General features: G+C 44.4%; 1 protein-coding gene across 1 annotated transcript in view; it reads left to right on the forward strand.

Annotated features, from left to right (window-relative positions):
• LOC116828607 (SPNS lysolipid transporter 2, sphingosine-1-phosphate) overlaps nt 1-20,501 on the forward strand; it is a 166,484-nt gene extending 145,983 nt beyond the window's left edge. The window contains exons 11-13 of the mRNA XM_032786962.1: nt 491-654; nt 17,410-17,456; nt 19,667-20,501. Of these exons, the coding sequence (XP_032642853.1) occupies nt 491-654; nt 17,410-17,452 (207 nt within the window). The 3' untranslated portion in view covers nt 17,453-17,456; nt 19,667-20,501. The remainder of the gene's footprint in view (nt 1-490; nt 655-17,409; nt 17,457-19,666) is intronic.
• The last annotated feature ends 1,437 nt before the right edge of the window (nt 20,502-21,938 follow it).

Raw genomic sequence — 21,938 nt, forward strand, 5'->3', positions numbered from 1 at the left:
TTTTTAAATGTTTAAGAAGTTTCATTTAAAATTAAATTAAAATGTGGACCCCCCCGGACCAGTGGCCAGGACCCAGGCAGTGAGAGTGCCACTGAAAATCAACTCAGGTGCTGCCTTTAGCAACAGTGCCATAGGTTGCCTACCCCCGGGTTAGCTGTTCACTCATCGAGATGCCAAAGCAGGGGCTGGGGGAAGGAACGTGGAAATAATGAAGCAGACCAAGAGAGATAGGGAAAAGAGAGCTCTTAGCGCATCCCTCTCTGCAAATGTCCCAAGGACTCCTGAGCAGAGAATAATGGTGTGCACAGAGGAGGTGTCTTAAAGCATCCAGAGGACACAAGATATGTAACAAACAGAACTTCCAAGCCCACATGTTCAGGCAGTTAAGGAAATATTCCCTCGCCTGTAACGATGATAAATCACTTTCTGCGTCATGCCATTCCTGGAGTTGTGGGTAACGTTGTTGGGTTTTTTTGCCCCTCTCTCATAGATCTCAGATCTGATACAACAAAGCACAAAGGAGTCCCCGCTCTGGGAGTTCCTCAGTCTGGGTTATGCGCTCATGCTCTGCCCATTTGTCGTCGTCCTTGGAGGGATGTTTTTCCTGGCCACGGCCCTCTTCTTTCTAAATGACCGCACCAAAGCTGAACAACAGTGAGTAGCCAGGCAACTAGGAATGGGGGAGGGAGGGGAGCACGTTATCTCCTACCACAGTTAGGTTTGGAGTGTTTTACCAAGCCCTTCCAGCTAAAGGATGCAGCAGAGCACGTGATGCCACGAGGCCCTGGGAATTGGTTATGCTAGTTTTGCATCCTTTATAAGTTTCTGCTTCCAGGGGTTCTCAACCATGTGCTGCAACACTCTGGGGCTAGCACCTGATTTTAGACTGCAGCCTTCTTTTGAGCTTTTATTGTGGGGGTGTGTCCAGGGGGCACTGGAATCCTGTCCATTTGGATTAAGATTGAGCATTGCATGCTGGGAGCTCTACTCTCCCAGGGCCACCTCTCCACATTAAAGCAGAGGATGAACATGAGCCATGTTGTAGATCTCGGTGGTTAACTTTTAGCTCATGGCTACACAATTGGGCCACCTTTGCACTACTCGGTATGTGCAATAGTCAAAAGGAGCAATTGAGAAAATTAAAAACTTTGTGTTGGGGGGGAGGGGAGAGAATACATATATAGAAATCCTGAGTTGTAATGTGAAAGAGAGTCTTTCCTGGTTCCTCATTACAGCTTATAAAAAAAAGCTACGTGTTTTTCAGTAAGGAAACCGATTCAGATCACTTCCCAGTTGACAACTACAGTAACTCAGAAGACGCTTCCACATGACACACACAGTTTTGGGGTTAGTCTCTTTCTTGTAATCCTTGCACAAAAATATGACTATCTGTGTGTTGTGTTTCATGTTGAGAATAGTGGCAGTGCCCGAGAGTGGCCTTTGTGTTGCTGTTGCTTCAGAAGGAGGTGATGTTATTTGCCCTGACAGAGGCCCCATCTGCATTAAGGAAACTTGCAGCGGTGCAGCCACGCTGATGTAGATCCATTGCCCGAATGCAGCCTACCTCGATACGGTTCAGGATGCTGCTGCCCTGATGTCAGGTCCAGTGCTGCACATCTGCATTCGGGGCTGTGCCGGTGTAGTAACACTGCTGTTGTTACACCAGCTCAAATCTCCTCAATGCAGAGCGGTCCAGAGCCTTAACAGGGCCAAACGTGTGTCTGTCTGCAGGCCAGGCTCAGGGGAGGGGAAAAAAACCATGTTGTAGTTTTAAAAAGTCACGTGTACCGGCATTATGGGATATGAGAAATCTAAGAGCAGAGTGAAGTGCTGGGAGTACCTCGCTGTGTGAATACCTGTGAATGGCTAGAAGCACTTTCTGGCTCACAAACAGTTGATAATTGAGTATGGGCTGTGCACATGGCCAGCTGGATCTCTGTGGTTCTGCCATTCCTTTTCCTCATTTGTCCCTGGGGATCATGGGCCCTTTGTGCTAGGCGCTGGGTGGACATGCAGTCAAAAGGCCCCCAGAGGCTCACAATCTGGGTTACGTCAAGATGCACCAAGTGGATGAACCAACTAGATGGGTGGGGTGAGAAGACAGGGTGACAGTGAGCCAAGATGTCATACATTAAGCAAAGGTCTCTGTTGCTTAACCCCCAAACCATTTCTTATGCATCACCAATAATTGTGGGAAGGGACCTGTTTACAAGTTGTCTTCTAACCAGTGTGCAACCCGCTTCCAAGTGGTAGCCTGGACAGGACCCTGTCATGTCCCTTGTAATTGAATTACAGCCTTGTACGGAGACTTAACCTGGCTTTGGGGATGTGGTTTTGTCCACCCTGCACTGCCCCTTTTAGTGGTGTGTTACCCTGTCCCCTGATTCTGTTAATGTCATAAAGCAGATGGTGCCTAACCGTGAGTCAGTGTGGTAATGGTTGTGGGGATGCAGTGAGGTGAATGGATGCTTCTAATACAGCAGCAGGAACTCAGGCTGGCTTTCATTGCCAGAGGGGCCAGAGAGTCCAGGTTTATAACTTGATTTAATAACAACATGTAACATTGCCATGTTATAAGTTTAAAGAAATCTCATTCTTCAGGGTGGTTGGCAGCAGTGTGAATCTTTGCTTGGTGACCCCATCTCTGTTGTGAGAGCAGCCAGTAGTGCTGAGCAACCTCCTCTGCACTTACTCAGTATGATGCTTTGTCCTCAGCTGTGTATGTGAATGAATAGCACCTGCATTAGATGATTGAGGTGTGGGAGAAACAGCTTTCAGGCAATGGCGACTCTGAAGCACCAGGCCAGGCCAGACCCCTTTGTGGCTGGTGAATTCTCTGCAGTGTCTGGCTAGTGTTATGGTTCTGGAAGAGCCCTTATTTGGTCCAAGAAAGGAGGGTGCTCCTCAGCTTGTATTGAAAATCCCCATGCTGTTAGTTGACCTCATCTAGGTGCCAGTGTGCAGTGATATTTTACTCGACCCTTTTACAGCGCAGCCCTGCAGCATGCAAGATCCGTTGGCTGGGGTGACTTGATACCTGCAAACCAAATCTTAAGAGACGGGAGCCCCCTGCATTCATTTCCCCAGCAATAAATATAAAGTGCTTGTCTCTAGATGGTTCTTTCCACCCTGAGCAAAGCCCTCCTGTATTCTGCTCACGTCCAGAGCCACCCAGTTTCCTTCCCCTCAGTCAATTCCATTTAGCAAAGCAACAAACGCAGGCCTCCATCCTATTTTTATTTCTGTCTCCCCTTCAGCATCCTTCCCCTTTCCATTCTCTGTCTGACTCGCATCTGGGTGTGTATTACTGGTATTTGGCCAGCGCTCCGTCGTGTGCGATTGCCGAGTGGCTCAGATAGAACACAGAGAGAACAGTTACTATAAATCATGATCGGCAAAGCAACTTTGCTGCCTTTCAGTCTGCTGGGTTTTTCAATGTGCCCATTGACAGTTATTCCCTTGTTAAAAATACTCCACTGTCCTACAGTCATGCTCCAGGACGGTGTTGCTTTCTGCAATGTTTTGGATCATTACTGAGGAATACTCCTGTATTTGTAATAAGTATTAGTAACCTTTGAGTTCTGATCCTCTGAGTCACCGCCAGGCCACACCACCTCTTCCCTCCTCCTGCTCACCATCTAGGGTGGGCATGCTGTCAGTTGTCAGCCTGTTCCTGATTTGCTCAGCAGCAGAGATCCCCAGGCAGGTCCCATTGGAACGGGTGCATTTGAGGGGTGGGGGAGGAGCAGGGCTTGGGTATGGCTGAACACGTAGTGATGATAAGAAGGTCGAGTGCCTTGGGATTAGGATCTCCAGCTACCACCTGTATCCGTGCTTCCTGGCTGGTGGAAACAGGCAGTCTGTACATGGCATTCTGCATCTTTAGCTAGACTAGTTTCCTTGCCTGGCCGATCGCCACTTCCACCCACCCATTATAGGCTGGGCACAGAGCACTGCTCTTTCAGGAATCCGTGTTCTCCTCTACCAAGAATCCCGCCGATCAGTCATCAGGACTCCCAAATGTGCTCTGCCAAGTGAAACTGATTAACCTGCAGGAATCGAAAGCCCCAGTGTCACGCCAGAGATTAAACTCATTCATCACAGGTAGGGTCAGGTCACAAAGGCTGGAGGTCACAGCCTGACTAATGAATAAATATAGGGGCCAAGAGGTGTAATTCTGTGGCCTGGAGTTGTTCTCTGCTGAGGGAGAAGGGAGAGATGGATCTCTCCCATCTCTCATTGCTAGGCTAAAAGACAGTTCAAGGTTTATGGCTTGTGCTTGGGTATTTGCTTAGGAAAAACTTCCTCATCCAGGCAGCACAAGCTGTAAATAGAGCAGCCCCCTCTGAGCCCTTTTGAAAAGCTGCAGTGCAGTTCCAGCCACACTTCCTTTTTAGAAGAGAGAATGGAAAAGATGAAACCTGTCAATCCCTGCAGTGTCTTTATACGCCTCTTGTCACCATGGCAGCTCCTGGCCTACTTCATGGATTACCTTTTTAGCAAGTTAAATCCAGTGGATGAAGCTTCCTCCCCACACTGTGAAGACGACTCAGAAAATCTCATGCTAACAGCAATACAGTGAGCCTTCTCCCGTTAGATGAGATTGTTCTCAAATACTGGGTCTTTCACACACATAACAGGGCCTTGGAAATATACTAACTGCAGGAGGTTTTCAGTAGATTTAGGAATGACACAAGAGGAGAACAATCTGGACATCATTTAGTTCATAATGTAACCTAATTACTTTTGGTGTGTTTTCATAGATACATAAAATATAACCCCCCTCGGCCCTCCTAAAAAAGTGATATGAGAGAGGGATGTCTATAGAGATCTTGGCTATGTGTATTCTCTCAATCCTTTTTGTAAGAACAGGAGTACTAGTTTTGGCCCTTGGTCGCATTCAGCCGTGGGTAGGTACATTGTTCACCTGAAACTTCTCCTGTTGCACTTGAATGAGTAAGATGTCATTTCCTGTTCTGTGGTGCCATGGTGCACTGTTAAAACAGCTGTTGTATTGCTCTCTGGAGATGGCAGCAGGTTATTTGTGGGTGGACTGATCCTCCTAAAATATCCCTACCTAAGGTATAAAGGGGTCGTGAGGCTTAATTAATGTACCTGAAGTCTGATATTCTTTCAGTGGTATGTACAAGTACAGTATTATGACTGGCTGGCTGAGTGTACACAGCAACAGACTGTAAATCTAGTGATGTGGGTTTCACTCTTAGCTCTGCCATTGCCTTTCTGCAGGACTCTGGGGTAAGTCAGTTCAAGCCTGATTTTCTGACATGCAGAGTATCTGCAGCTCCATGGACTTCACTTCTTATTGAGTGCTCAGCAGTTCTGAAAATCACATCCTTAGTCTGCCTGCATCTCAGTTTCCCCATCTGTAAAGCAGATAATCCCTGGAAAATAAGTATTTGCCCACGTGGAAGAAATGCATTACGTTGGTGCTCAGTAGTCGTAATATAGTTTCATCCTTAATTAGGGAGAATCTACCCTCTTCATAACACGAACAGAATAAGGGCCATTTCCCACGTTACTAGGAATGTTGGGGTACAGGCTCCTTCCAGTACATGGCCTTATGCCAGTCAATACATAGACCCTCATGACCACTTTGCATTCACTGGAAGTCTTTTTCATATTGTTCGTGCTGATCTATTATACATCTAGAGATTGATCCTCCGTTGGGAAGAGCCAGCTATTCTGCCTCCTCTGTGACACAGGACCAGAGGAATTGCCAAATTGGATCAGACCTGTGGTCCATCTAGCCCAGTATCCCATCTCCAGCAGTGGCCAGTGCCAAATGCTTCAGAGGAAGGTGAAAGGACCCCACAATAAGCAGCTGTGGCATAATCTGCTGCTCATAAAGGTCTCCTTCTAATTCCTGGTGTAAGCCCCAAAGCATGAGGTTTTACATCCCTTCCCATGCTTTTTTAGCATTAACTATTATAACGCTGGATATTCTTATTATTCATATAATCCGCCAGTCCCTCTTTGAATCTTGTATGATACATGCAAAGTCAGTTTTTTACAAGATGCATGACAATTCGGATCAGGCAGCAGGATGCAGCTGTAGTGCATATCCCCAATGCAGCCATAAACAGGAGTAAGGAATTGCCCGGATGCAGCTGGTTTAAACAAGAGTGTAGGTATTTAACTAGCTAGCACACTGAGAGAATTTCAAAGAGACTTGTGAGGGTAAATAATTCACCTGTTAGCTCATATTTTCAATAAAGGACAAGGCCACCTGAAAGGCTCCGTTTTTCCCTCCCTGAAATATTTGCAATGAAAAATTAAATATTTTATTTAAAAAAAATCCCTGCAGCTCTTAACACCTTTGATGAAGTGCAGAAACTGCAGATGAGTAACCATGATTTACGTATCATTTAAATGTGATTAGTCCAGACACTTACTAGGAGGAAGCTATTGCTTTTTTACACTACTGCTCAGGAGATGCAAGACACAAAAAGAAGACTGCCTAATTAGCATGCAACTTTATATCTTCCTAAATGTGTTAAGTTTACAAACTGCTGACTCCTTTATAGCAAAGAGAAGAACAATCCATTTCAGACCTTCTTTTCTTGTTTACGTTAAACTTGTTTTAGCCTTTTCTGGGGGCGGGTACAAAATCATCTCACAATTCCCACATTGCAGCAATTATTTTGGTTGAAGGTGCCTGACATCCTTGTTGCTTTTTAGTTTCTTTTATGTAGGAATGTAGTTAAAGACAGAAGAGAGACATCAGATATTGTATGTTCTGCCAGAGCAGGATATAGACCCCCCAACAGAGGATGTATGCAATATTTAGCTGATATATAAATTTTGTTGAATACTACGTTAGTGAGCCTTGCCCATTTACATAAGGGAAAAATGTTTTTTCTGCCAATTAATGTAAGACAAACTCATAAGAATTCTCCTTGATGACGAAGCTAGTTACCCACTTTAGAGGGATTTGATGTGCTCAGTGCTGGTTGTAGGTTGAGATTTTTCAAAGCTGACTTGGTGATTTACCCACACAACTCCTGTAAAGGGATCTTTGAGGATCAGTTCACCCACAGTTAAACACACGCTCACAAGCAGCTGTATGTCAACAGTGCACAGCATAGCATTGAAATCCCCCAAAGAATGGAATTTGTGTGGCTAAATCCTAGTGAGCTTTGCAGATCTCAAGCATAGTCCCTACCCAAGTAAAGTTAGGCTGTGATATTCTGAAAAGCCTATTGGAATTAGGAGTCCAAACCCACTGGAATTCAGTGGAAACTGAGCACCTAACTCCTCTGGGTTCCACTGTTAATTCCAGCCTTACACTCTAAAATAGAGCTGATCTCGCATGGCACTACACCGTGCCCCATGCTCCCCCAACCTAGACAGGATGCACTCCCGACCCTGGAGAGGTTACCGTCTTAGTAAGATAAGACAACCAAAGAGGAAGACGCAGGGCCACAATTCAGGATCCTGGAGGATTACTGAGGGAAAGGAAGATTGCATGACGAGGAAAGGTTTGAAAGCAGGCGAGAGCCAAGCAGTGTGTGCTGGGGGCAGAACAGGATTAGCAGGCACAAGGCTGACGGTGGGGAACGGATACCAAAGGGAGTGGAAGAGCTGGAGGATTGGAATGCTCTGTATGGAATGTAGGGGAGACGAGAGTAGAGATGAAGGGGGGTTATTAGTCTCTGCCATCAATGTAAAAAGCCAACTTTTCTCCCCATTGCTTTAAACCATTTACCCAGCCGTGATTCTGAACGGCAAAGGAAGCTGACAGATTCAGAAACGTGACCATTTGGAATTAGGGGAGATGGGAACAGTAACTTGCTCAATGCAGTAAGCTTTTTCCACTGGACAGATGAGAAAAGACTGTCTTCTGTGAAAAAAGTATCATGTTGTTTTACTGCTGTGATCAATCTGATTTCCTGCAGGTTATTTGGGAAGGGATCCGAGCCTGGTTTGGCTGCTTCTAGCATTTATTTGATTTCAGACATGCTGGGTCCAGTAGTGAAGCCCTTATGGAGGTAAATGTCCTGTGGCGTTTGAAATGCACCACTCAAGCTAATCAGCAGGTGGTGGGAGCTTTGCTTGAGTAAGACCTGAAAGACTGGGACAGTTGGCACTGGCAGTTATAACTGCATCCTAAACACGGGCAGGACTTTGACTCTCCAAGCCCATCAATTCCATGTGAAGACTAGTCACCCAAATGTTCTCTCCTGCAGCAGGGAACGTGAATACCTGATGCAGCTGAGAAAAGTAAACTCTGTAGGATGCTCCTAATCAATTGTGTGATGCAGTGCAGAGGAGAGAGAATATTTTCCTGAGCTTGAATTGAGAGGGAGGGGAGACCTAAGAAATGCCCTGGAACCCTCATCCTGGCTCTGCCACTAACTCCTCTCTTTGGCCTTAAGGAAGTCAAAGTTCTCCATACAAATCTGCCATCTGTAAAACGGGGATAAAGAGCATTTTGCCTGCCTCCCAAGCATTAAGTATTTGTTTGCAAAGAGCTCTCCCAACAGATTATATACACTGCAGTATCATTGCAGAGGGACAGTTCTTGGCATACATAGGGGTTATAATGGATTTTGTATCTAGCTGGAAGATCCTAATGATTTAAGTGTGTACTAGGACAGTTTCTTTGCTAATGTTGCACTGGCACAGATATGAAATCCTATCAGATCACAGGGAGGTGGTTAGCATGGTGGAACAGGAGGCTGCCTTCCAGTCCACGGACTTTCTTGACACAAGGAACCAGAAGAGCAAATTATGGAAAACCTCAGCCTTGCTGTTCGATTTCCTGATGCTGTCATGGGATGAATATGCAACCATAGACCCTAAATACTTTGCCAAAGGAAGGTAACATTTGTTCATATAAAGAATGACATGTTTATGATTAAGGCAAGAGAATAATAGTGGGCTAATTTATACCTAGCATAACTGATATCAGTGGACATGCATGCACTTACACCCGTTCTGAATCAGGACAGTAGACTTTAAATGCACAGTAAGGCAGACTCTACTGAGTTGAGAGGCTGGGTTATAGGGTACTGTATTGTCCCCACTAACAATGTCTGGAGGTGTGACCCAGACTGCACCTACTAGTGAAATGAGGCCACAGCTGTTTCCTTGTGTCTCCCAGTGCTGGATCTAAGAGTGCCGTAAGCACTGGACTTCAGTCCAGTGTAAGTGATTTCTAACATCCTAGTCAGATCCTGATCAGACTGTTAGGCTGAAGGAAGGGGAGCATTCAGTCAAGCACTCAGGCCTCTCTACATGCTATTAGATCAGACAATAACAACAGATGTTACCACGTTAGCTGGCTGTCCTTACCTGCACCCTCTGGACTATACAGGAGAGAAGTATCATGGATGAGGTACATTCCTACCCAAATTGCATCAAAAAGTGGAATCTTCATTATCTGCAGAGTCAGATGGGAACCAGAGTTTAATGTTGCATCCACAGGACACCTCTTCCTCACTTCCACTCAGAACAAAAATCGTCGTCCTCCCATACTGCAATTCATTGATCAGGATGAGCCCATGTCAAGCTTGGCGCTAGAACTGTTGGCTGTGAGGCCAGAATGCTTCCACTGGAGCTGTACTGTCACCAAGGTAGAATTGTCCATGCACAGAGAAACTTTTTCTCAGCAGGTTTTGAAGGATTTAGAAATTTTCAGCTTCAATAGCACTTTCTAAAGGTTCACATTAGCCTGCTGCCCCAGAGGAGTATGACAGGTTTATCTTTGAAGATTATTTCCTTCCAGGTCCTTGATACCTAATGAATGCTGTTAACCATTCATCTTCAAAACCGTTCGGCTGCTGCCTGAAAAATAGTTAGGGATTCTTTCCCGCCCAATTCCTGTCTTATCCCTCTCTTAACATCTCTGTAGCAAAGGAACATAGACAGTTGGCTTGCATTTCTCCCTCTAAGTAAATATGCTTAGTACCTGAATTAAATATTGCAGATGGAAAACTTGGAGTCTGTGCAGCTTTTAGGGACAAAGTTGAATGAAGAGGGAAAATACTAGTGTACGTGGTTACTGAAGCCATTCAATAAAGCCACTGATGTATAGGAAGAAATAGTAGATTTAAGCCAATTTATTTCTTAGGGCAGCTGGCGGAGCATGTGACATCACCAGAATGAAGCTCAGCTCAGACTGTTGTCTTGCCAAAGGGCTGTGCTTTTGTGAGATGGGCTACAGAAATTCACCTCCGTGCTGAGGGTGAGCAGGAGCTCTGTGCATTACTGACCTCCCACTTTAGCTTCCTCTTTGGAGGGCTGAAGTATGTCTAGCCCTTGTGCTGCCCATCTGCACAGAGGTGAATTTCATGGGTAAGCAGTAGTGAGAGTTAAATGGAGTAGCAATTGCCACCCCAAACCAAGCTACAGCCAGCTCCACTGGTTCATTAACATTTTTAAGCAGTCTAATCGTTAGTGTCTTTTCCCTTGGCAAATTGACCTTTGCTGCATCAAACAGATCCTGCTCCTAAGAGGCTAGAAAAATCTGTCGTGATGCATTAGGAAATTGTTATTGGATGGAATATTTTTAGCTGTGCACTAACTCTCCATCTCCTCCCCTGCAAATCATTGGGCTCCTGTCTGTTGCTGTATCATCACCATTCACCTTCCCTGCATTCTTGCTTGGATGCAGTTTTACATGGGCATTGCATTCAATGTACCAGGTCACCAGGAGCTTTGTAATCGAAGCACTGATCTTCTCTAGTGTAGTGTAGATACTCAAGCAGTGCAGAGAAGGGTACTACATGCATGGTAGTACCCTTCTCTGCACTGCTTGAGTATCTACACCATATGGACCAAACTCGCAAAGTGCACTGGGGTCAGTGTAAAGCCAGGCAGGGGCTCTCTGGAAGCAGCCTCTGCTTTGGTGATTCTCAAGTCCTGGTCAGGCAGCCATGTACTGCACTTATATGGCCCCTGTTGCCATAGTTTGAGGTCCTCACCATTTTGAATGGGGTTGACTCACAGCATCCTGTGAGGTAAAGAAGTGCCCTTTGACCCATTTTGCAGATGGGAAATTGAGGCACAGAGAGACAGTGATTTGCTCATTATACAGGGAGTCTCTGGTGGAGCAGAAAGTTGACTGAGTCCCAGCCTGGCAGCCTGACCACTAGCCTGTTGCTCCTGCTGTGGGGGATGGAAGGAGCTAAAGGAGGTGTTTGAAGGATACTCCGTTTCTGAATGAAAAAAACGTGCAGCTGAAGCTCTGAACTGTTGAGCCAGAGGCTCTGAGCTGTCATTTTCCTATTGGCTAGAAAAGCTTGGCAACTGACATAAAGATGATGCGTTGCTGTGACAATGCTTGTTCCCCGTGCAGCTGTGGGGAGAGTGCTCAGTGGGGAGCTGTTGAAGAGAACACCGTACAATAGTTAGACAGCTGATTTGGTTTCTGTTGCTCCTTGGGCTCTTTAAAAAATAATTTTAAACGAAATTCAGGGATTTGTCTGACTTGTTTCAATACTGGGCAGAACCTCTGAATGAACCTGGGCCCAGCAGACAGCTTGGCAACATGCAACATCAGGTGAAACTTGTTGGATTTAACTGGGTCTGACTGACTCAGAGCCCTCCAGGGGACGTGGTGAAACCCAAGAGAAGTGTTGGTGTGAGTCCCTGTGCAGTGAAATTTCAGTTGAGCACAGTCTCCATGACTGTGCTGTACAGAGGTGTGCTTGTAATTTATGTGGAGGCTGAATGATGAGAAGCGTGAGCAGCTGTCGCTGCCTTGAGCACAGCTTGTGGGTACGAGCAGATTTCTGAGTGAGCTAAGCAGGGTCAGCCCATGCCTAACAAAATCTGAATGTGTCTTTTAGTCCACAGCCACCTGTTTGTATCACAGGCTGGGACAGAATTTGCAGAACAACTAGCTTTAAATCTACTTGAAGCGTGTTTACGAAGTTATTGATGTTACCAGATCAGTTGCGGAAACAATACAGGTAGACAGTTGACTCAGAGTGAGTTGATCGAAACCTTAAAATGCAGCTATCTCAGTGCTCTGCTTCTACAGGGACGTGCCCATTTCACATCCTCCCTGCAGTTACCAGAATGGGAAGTGACGTGGTTCCATGGCTCAGGTTTTTTCCTGTTGTATTCCTTGTCCAGGAAAGCCCATTAGAACCTCCCTTTGTAAATGGGAGGAGAGAAGGGGGTGCTGGTATTCTGTTCCACAGTGGGGGAGCACTCCTCCCAGACTACATGGAGATTCCCATGCCACGCTGGGACCCATCTTTCTTCCCCTTTGAGTCCCTGCCCGCCGTCCTTCTGGATGGCCACAACTAGCAATTAGTCCCTTTCGGACCATTGGGGGACTAAGCTGACACCACTGCCTATCCCCCTGGAATACAAGCCTGGTGTGCGCCAATCCAAGATCAAGAAACCCCAAAGTAAGACGCCTACCCTGGACATTCGGCCAGGGATGTGCACTAGGTACAGGCCCTTTGGTTAGACACTGTATGAGCTGAGGCATTGTACAATTTGCTCGTTCTGTTCCTCTGCTGATTCATAGGGCTTACTTATTCACTCTGCATTCCGACGAGATGAGGCGGCTATGAGTGGTGTATCCTTCGCCTCCGGTTTTGTCAGGTAGGTTCAAAGAGTAGTGTTACAAAGTTAGCGCTATGCAATTGACTCCATGAGTTCTGGTGCCTGGGTTCACAGACTGCTGGACCCTACAAGCAATTGTAGTCACACCCACACGCAAGGCAGGGGAGAGTTGTTGCTAACTAAGCTCTGGGGCAGAAAAGCATAAATGCCCTTTACGAAAAGTAACTGAGTAGATGAATTATCTCTAGCAGTTAAGGAAAGATTTGCTTTTCCACATTTTTAAGGCATAAAGGACTATTATGGTCATCTAGTTTGACCTCCCATGTAACACAGGCCAGAGAATTTCACCAACAATTCCTGCCTAACTTCTGGTTTAGCTATTGTGTATTATTTAAAAGACTCCACCCATAGTCTTGAGTAAGAAGTTCTGATGCTTAACGGCCCTCCCTGTTTTAAAACAAATATTGTGCCTTATTTCTAGTCTGTCTGCATTTGTCTAGCTTCAGCTTTCAGTAATTGGATCTTATGCCTTGATCTGCTAGATTAAAGAACCCTCTGGTCTCAGAAATCTTTTCCTTAGGTAGGTTATTATATATATATATTCAAACAAACAGACAAAAGCTTTTGAAAGCTGTGTTGGTGTTTATGAAACAAATAGTGACATTGGTGTTTTCTGGTGGTGTTTTTGGGGAGGCTTGTGCTTCCCAAAGACTAGGTGAAATTCTCTTGGACGTAACTGGTGTCTGCAGAAATGCATTATTTGAGTGGGACAGAAAGGTAGGTTTTTTGCAGATGTTCCTGTAGGCACATCACTTTTACAAAGTAATGGCCCCTCTCCTGGGACATCCAGCAGAGGTTGGGCCCTGTCCCTCGCTGGAGCCACAAACACCAGAGGAGCAGGCAGCTGATGTGAGTTCCCCACCTTCCCATGGGCTTGGGCTTCCAGCTTCTGCCCAGGGGTAGCAGGTTCTGGCTATAGGTTTCCATCCCCTGGCTGCAGGCTCACCAACCCCCCATTGTCTCTGGACTCCGCCACTTTCCTCAGCCCTCCATCATCCCTGCGCCCCACTGCTTCCCTACTCAACTCTCTATCCAGGGCTTAATTTTTCGCCCAGCTTGTGGCGGAGCTGAGTAAGACTGCTGTGAAAAGCGATATTTGTATGTTTGTTAGTATCACTTTTCACTGCCTCCCAGCGAGATAGTAAGTCTGCCATTTAAAGTGAAATGTACAAGCATACAAATATCAGTTTTCACAGAACTAGACTTACTAGCTAGCAAGTCTAAAAAAAAAAAAAAAAAAGGCAAAAGAGAGAACACAAAAAGACAAGATCATGCAAAGCATCTTACTTTGTCTCTAGTCTGTACCGGACAGAATAGAAACAATTATACATTATTTATTTTTCTGATTGAGTCAGCAAAAAACACTACTTAAATAAATTACAATGATTTGGACATGTATATGTACATATTTGTTCTTCCTGAAGTATTTTAGGAAAAACTATCAGAGCAGCTGCCAGCAAGAGTTTGTGGCTGCACTTTTAAGGCCACCACAATTTTTCTTGTGAGAACCCCTGCTCTAAGGATGTTCTGCATGATGCCTCTATTTCTGTAGGAAATTGACCACAGAGAATTTTGTGTTTCAAATGGCCAGATACCTGTCCTAATACTTAATGCCAACCTGCATTGTGTATGTCTGGGGCTCTAGTATTTTTCACTCCAGTTGCAGTCAATGGAGACTGGGGGTTATGAAATTTGAAGGCCCTAAATCAGTGGTTCTCAGCCTCTCCAGACTACTGTACCCCTTTCAGGAGTCTGAGCTGTTTTGTGTACCCCAAGTTTCACCTCACTCAAAAACTACTTGCTCACAAAATCAGACATAAAAATCTAGTTGCTCCCAAAAGTGTGACAGCACACTATTGCTGAAAAATTGCTTTCTCAGTTTTACCATACAATTATAAAATAAATCAATTGGAATATAAATATCGTACTTACATTTCAGTGTATAGTATATCGAGCAATATAAACAAATCATTGTATGAAATTTTAGTTTGTACTGATTTTTAGTGCTTTTTCTGTAGTCTGTTGTAAAACTAGACAAATATCTAGATGAGCTGATTTACCGCCTGGAAGACCTCTGCGTACCCCCGAGGGGTATGCATGCCCCTGGTTGAGAACCACTGCCCTGAGTATTGTGAAGGTTGAAGAGATTTTGCTATTAACATCACAGGACAAAAGGAACCCTGTAAAGGGATTGTATTGCTGTTCATAAGTGAACTAATGTTAGATAGAGAAAGCAGGAAATAAATGCCCCAATTTTTACAATTATCCCTCTCTGTAGCAAAACGATAGATAGCTCTAATTTGGGTACTGCGAAAAGAGGTATTTTGAAAATGTGTCGGATACTAAAACATGCATACTATAGATGTAATCAATGCATGAAACATACTGGTCAAAGGATCGGGGAAGCACTGACAAATATTATTGTCCCGGTTTAGAAAATCACAGTCTCATCCTTGCTAATGCCCCTAGGTACTAGCTAGCAATTGTGTTCTCTCCCTTCTGCTCCTCCTCAATTCAGCTAGTGATACTGCAGCCTGCAGTTTGGGAAGTCACAAGCACAGGCAGGGTAATGTTTTCCAAAGTGCCTCCAGCCCTTTGGAACCTACATCCCTTGGAAAGTCAAGGGGACTTAGATTTCTAATTGTCTAAGTCACTTTTGAAAAGGGCAGCTTGGCTCCCAAGACACTATTGAAAACTTTAGCCTAAATGAGTGGCTAGAAAGGGAAGGTTGCCTGAACCTAGGGAAGGAGAAGATGTGATTCTCTGCTAGGATTTTGGCAGCAAATGCTGTTTCAGAAGCTGAGGCAGGGACTGTCCCATATTACATGTTTGTATAGCTGCTAGCATGATAAATAAATCTTGGGGTGCAGTGAGTAGTGCGTTGGCTGGCCGGGTCACTGTCTGGATTAAAAGGGTAATTGGAGGATAGCCTTTTTTAAATTGCCCAGTCTTCTTTCAGTGAGACTGCTGCATAGAGAAAATAACCCATAAAAAGGTCACAGCAACTGTATATTAAATTGGCTCTTTTTCCTACAGAAGTTTCTATGTTAGGCATTGCTGTGGACAGAACAAAATTAGATCTGTTTTACAACCTTAAATATTTAATACATAATTTCAGAGCATGTAGTCTAATATTAAAGAGATGGCTCTATGAATAGTTGGTAATTATAGATACTGTCACATATCATGAAATCTGTTTGATCACATCTAAGAGAAATATTTGGGTTTTCTAGATGGAGGAAATTGGGGGTGGGGACAGGGACTCATTTGTGACTGGTGGAGATAACAGTGAAAACAACCAGGAAAAAAGTGTCCCCCACCAATTTTGGTTCTTAAAAGGCAGTTTGGGAAGAGTTTCCTTTCCTGTCAAGAAATAACAGAATGGTTCCCGTCTTCCCTCCCCTGGCAGAAAATAGCACAGTTTAGGAACAGCTACTTAGTCAGCAACTATTCCCAAATGGGAAGTGACAAACTCTTCAATGTGGGCTTATCGCAGTTAGACCAGTGGGACCCCTCAGGTCTGCGATACTCTTCCAGCATCCTGGCAGCTCAGGTCTGGGGGGGACATTTTACCACCATTGAAAAAATTTGGAATTAGCAGCATTTTGGCCCTTATTTCCCCCCCTTTTTGGTAAGTCTTCACTGCTGACCTTTCGGTGCCTCCTGGGCGTTCTGATGAAATCCAAGGATACTTAGGATGTAGGTGGGCAGCACAGCAGGAATGTTCTAGCTGTCTATTCCTAGGAGATTAGGCAGAAAACCCCATAAACACTTGGAGTGTTTGGCAGAGGAGGGATGATCTAGTGGGTAAGACGTGAGGACCTAGGTTCAGTTCTCTCCTCTGCCACCGACTTCCTAGGTGACCTTGAGCAAGACACTTAACCTCTCTGAGCCTCAGTTCCCCATCTGTAAAAGGGGGTAGGGAGGATAATAGCATTACTCTACTTCACAGAGGAGCGTGAGGATAAATATGTTAAAAATGGAGATGCTCAAATACTATGGTGATGAGGGCCATAGAAGTACCCAAGATAGACAGGGAGAAGATACATTTTAACCCTTCACATGCTGCACATAAGCAGCACAAACAGTGCACTCTGAGTGCCCCTGGTACACCTGCCAGCAAGGCACATGCATTCTCTGTGATAAGAATAAAGCACTGGCAGAATTAAACTGTTCCGCTTAGCTTCAGAATGAGTGGTTTATATCTGAGCCCGGTCTATACTACAGTTACATTGACTGGGACAGAGAACAGGGCTGTTGAGCAGAAGTTGCATAGTCCGGTGGATTAGATATAGCCCAGAGAGCCGCTGTCAGGCCCAACAAGTCTTTCAGCTCCAGTGATTGAAAGACTTTTTTTTTTTTTTTAAACTAACCTTTATCAGTGGTGACTGTTTACATTTATGTTGTCAGTCAAAAGGACACCAAGCAACAGCTACTGCACAAACAGCCTTGTTCCCTGCTTAGGGAAACAATTGCCACATTTCTGAATGCCTTTGGAGGATTGCCGGGTTCTTGTCAATTAGTATCAGCGGCATTACTTTGTGTGTTCCAGTGGCTGTCAGAATTACCCTCAGATGCTACCGTGAAAGAGCTGTGTTTGCAGTGCAGCTGCTAATGCACACTAGCTTCCTATCTCTTTAGAGACTCAGCACTCTGAAAGAAATAGCAGACGCACTGACAGTATGGACCATGACAATTCAATGCAAGGACGGCAGATTTTAGGTAGTGTTCTTTTGGCTAACTGATGCTCTAATATCTCCGTGGTGATAGTTTACATCTGACATGTTTTTCCCTCTCTCCATTCAGGGTGAATCAACTGATGATGCCACCAGCCTCCGTGAAAGTCTGAGATGGTGAGTGACCAAAACCAACACAAAATGTTTTTCTTACTGACAGTGGTGACTTGCGTGTGTGCTGGGTGTTGAAGAAATGCCAGTTCCTGACACTGCAGGTTGGCAGAGGGATTGCACTGTGTACTAGGTGGTTTCACCTATACGTCCTCCAGGGAGCAAGGGTGAGCAACATGATGGACTGCAAAGCAGGTGACTCTGGGTTCTGATAATTATAGCAAAGCAGCCCCAGCTGCAAACTCTCCCCATTTTACTCTGTTTGCCCACCCACAAGAGCCTATGTTACAGCCTCCTTAGAGCAAATTCCACCTAATCCTTCAAAGCAAAGCCACATGAGATCTACCTCCAGCCTTGCTTACCTGTAAGAGCAAAAACCCAGTGCATCAGATCTCGGTGACTCTTGCAATAAAATCACTACTTCAGGCAAAAAAATGCAAGGGACTGAGGCATCTAGGAGGCCTGCACAACCTCCTGTGTTTTGCATGGCCTGAGATGTAGTTTGAGAAGTAGATTTGTTGCCTTGATTAAAATAAACTAAGATGGAGAGGAAAGGGCCTATAAAATTGGTCTCAGCCCCCTCCCACCTTCCCTGCTATTAAATCAGCTCATGCACCACTTACCACCACCTTCATTTTCTAGTCTGGTGGAGAGTGGGGAGCTCTAGGTCATAACACTTCCCAAATTTGCAGCAGCTGTTTTTATCGCTAGCCACCAGTCACAGAACTACAGCTTGGAGCAAAGGATAAACTCTTCCTGGGTTTTGACTGGGGCCAAAATTAATGAAGCAAGTTTTAAAAAAGAGGAGATTTTTCTTTCCCATAAACTAAGTGCACTGGGAGAATTAAGATGAAATAGCACAATTAAGAATGGCCTTTTTTGGGGACTGATGTAATACAATCTTGACTGCAGCAGATGTGTTGCTTCTCTGGGGGGATGTAGAATCTAAGCATTTAATAGGCAAGCTTATACCTTTCATGTGCCGGGCTGGGAGTTTTAACACCAACTTCATGCTATTTAATAGCACTTTTTTACATGGTTAAAGAATCATCAATTCTGATTGCAAGACTTACTTCTAATGGCATTAACATGTGTCCCTTTAGAGCAGTTAGAAAGGGAAGGGTCATGTAGTGATGTAAAAAAAATATTTCCCTACTCAAACAGGGAATTCAGTATCAAAACTGCTGGTGCCACTTGCTTAAAATAAATGTGTTGCCTTTTACTCCCTTGACCCCTGCTGTGCAGAGAGAGGTGGCTGGGTTCTATTTCATCTTCATTAGTGGCAGAACTGCTGAGTTTTCCAGCTGCAGAATCATCCTCAGCTTACAGGAAGGCTAATTTGAAAAGTGACTTAAGAAAAGGATGAGGTTCTAGGCTTGTTTTTCAGTTGTTTTCACATCCAATCTGCTCCATTTACAAATACACAGATAGTGTGTTTCTTTATACATTTTTCCTTTTCTTCCTGATTTTAGTGTAATTTTCCCAGTACCCCATGTCACCTAGTAAAATTTAATTTTTAGTCTTTGAGCAATTTAAGACAAACGTAAGCTCTTGTGCCCTCTAAAGACAAGCGTGAGGCTTGAGGCTCTAATCTGAAGAGGCACAGTCATTGCAAAAACTTCAGGCTACGGTTGAGCATCTTTCTTGGATGTCCTGTGATACGGATAATGGGCTGATTTCAGAGGGAATGTCAAATGTGCCACTGCTGTGTTTGCAGAAGGGTTAAGTGCACCTAGACTGCCCCTCCCTTGTTTTTCCTACTGCCTGTTCTTCATGTACTTAGCAATGGTGTGGGTTACACAGCAGTAAATTACCAACTAGTCTACATGGCAGTGTAACTATTTTGGGAAGGGGAGTGATTTTTTTTTTTAACCCCTCTAGTTATACCAGTACAAGCCCTAGTGCACCTCAAGTAAGGTGAGTACATAGTACCTTATACGGGTACAACACTTCTCCCTTCCCCTGTGCGAACAGACTACACCAGTAGAACTGCACCCTGCAGTAGGCTGGTTGTACTGCTTTAACTATACCAGCATAATTAAAGTGGTACAACTTGCACATAGATGAGGCCTCATCTGTTTGGATTGGCTTCTTGAGTGAAGACTAGAGCTTGTTTTCCAAGCTCATGGGAAGAACAGAACCAGTGCCTGTCTTCATAGATCCATACCCAGCCCCTGTCACACTAATGACTCCCTCCCCCTCCCTTTTATTCACAGCTGACATTATCGATGATGAAGGAAATGCTGTGTGGACTCCAGCTCCCACAACCACCACTCCAACCTCCTGATAGGAAACTTCCGTACTGGACACAAGCAAAAGTTCCAGCTCCGGGCTGCATTTGGAGTCTTATTGAGTGCTAAACTAATGACTTCACTCTAACCAGCTGCTGGGTCGGGGTCAAAGACACAAATGGGGATGGCCTAGCTATCAGGGCTTCTAAGCCTAAGGATATTGTAGGGTTTCCCCACATGGCTGAGTGTCCGAAGAGCCCACCATCATACTACCCGTGTGTGTGACTGTACATTGTGTATACAGTTTTAGGTTTAGCCAGTGAAGTCTACATTGCATACAGGGCAACTTCCGTCCTATTAAATGCTGCCAGTTCTGTTAGGCAGAGACTATGCTAGCTGGGGACCTTTTCTGTACATCACAGCTTTACAAATTGAAGGCTCAACCCAGATTTCTTTAATTATTATTTAAACATGTCAGAGGATGCTTTATCTTCATGAAAGACATTAAATACAGCTCTATCAAATCTCTGTTTTAACTTTGAGCATCTCGAAAGGCCCATGCACCTGTACTGGATGTGAAAGCTTCCACTGTGTTGCAGCATCTATCCCCAAGAGGGCTCCAAGGGAACATTCAGAAAGTATGGCACAGACCTTCAAGCAACAGCATCCTGCTTAAGGGAATACCAGAGGAGCTAGCATGGACATCCGTCTCTTATTCTTGAACAGCTGGGAGGAGGAAACATCTCTCCCTGCACAAGATGTTCTTTGGGATTGTTAGAGAAGAGCCAGGAAAACCACGGTCAGTGATATCTGGTGGGTTTCAGTTCCAGGTAGAAGGAGGTTTGCAGAATACCAAAATCCAGAGATTAATTGCTTTATGTGGGGTCTGGTATTGGGGCCCTGATGTGCCAGTGATGGTCTGTCTTTGTTTACATGCATATAATGTTCATCATTAGGCATGTTGCAAATACTCATCATTTTTTCCAGTATTTTCAGGCACATTTATTATGTTATAAAGCTTTGTTTCTGCCCAGCAACTGCATTTATAGAAGAATCTTTAGATTTAATGCACACCCCATTTCCCCTCCCTACCCTCCTACTGTTGAGGTTTGCTCCCTCCAATGGGAGCGACTATATTACTTAAATTCACTTTGATCTTTACAGAAATGCAACTGGAATTTTCTTTTTAATACACTAGTCTAAACTGAGTGAGTAAGAAGTGAGCCTCTCTTAGCTGATTTTGTTTCACCAAGGGGTCTTGTTTCTTGCAGTTGACATTCAAGTATAAAATTTATACTACACCAGCATCAAACATATTACAGCTGTGAGAGCAACTAAGTGCTACCACCACCAGAAAAATATCGGATTGCCAAATCACCTTTTTCTATTTGGGCTTATACTTTTTTCGAACTTTACCTACACATCACTGTAAAATGTATGTAGGCCTCAGACCCTTTCAAACTCTGGCCAGGGCTGGATTGGAAACAATACTAAATTAGCAAAGACATTACCAGCCCTGCGATGATTTTAATAATCTCAAAAACACTGATTAATTTATGCTGTCATTGGAGCCATTGATTAATTGGCTAGTGTCTCATCCTTTCAAGCAGCACTGCAGTGACTGTATATATGACACATGCATTAAGTAATCAGCGTTCACCCCAATTTAAAATACTTCCTGTCTTTTCACTTCTGTGCTCTGCAGTGAAAACACAAGATACGGCAGATATTTCCACTTACCAGCAGCCTGGTCAAAAACAGCCACATTAACAATATTCCTTTTAAAAACCAGACTGACCAGTAATATCTGTTAATAAGCCCCTTGGAATTAACAAGACCAGCTCTTAACTGCAGTTGGAACTAGGAGGTGGTTTATCTGGGATCACCTACCAAAGGAATGAGAGCAATACAAGCCCTTCACACTGGCTAACAGTAATGCTAGAGAAACTAGCAGTGCCTGGGTAACCTTAAATAGAGAGGTTAGTGACCCCTATGTGCGTGCTAATACAAATCTCACATGATGTTCTTTTAATTTCTCCTAAGCTGTGCCAATAAGGTTTAAATAAATGGTTGTGATGGAAGTGCCCTATAGAATTCTCTAGCAAAACCTATGTTTCCTCCTTATGAATTCTATAGGATGAATCTGCAAAGGCTGCTTTTCACTAAGATACTCTTAAATAGTGGTTTGTTTTTTTACTCATCCTATGTTTAAAAGTATTTCTTAATTGGAGACAAAAGCCCCACTACTGGCCCATCC

Source organism: Chelonoidis abingdonii, chromosome 20 (genome assembly GCF_003597395.2).
Source record: "Chelonoidis abingdonii isolate Lonesome George chromosome 20, CheloAbing_2.0, whole genome shotgun sequence".
Lineage (NCBI taxonomy): Eukaryota > Metazoa > Chordata > Testudines > Testudinidae > Chelonoidis > Chelonoidis abingdonii.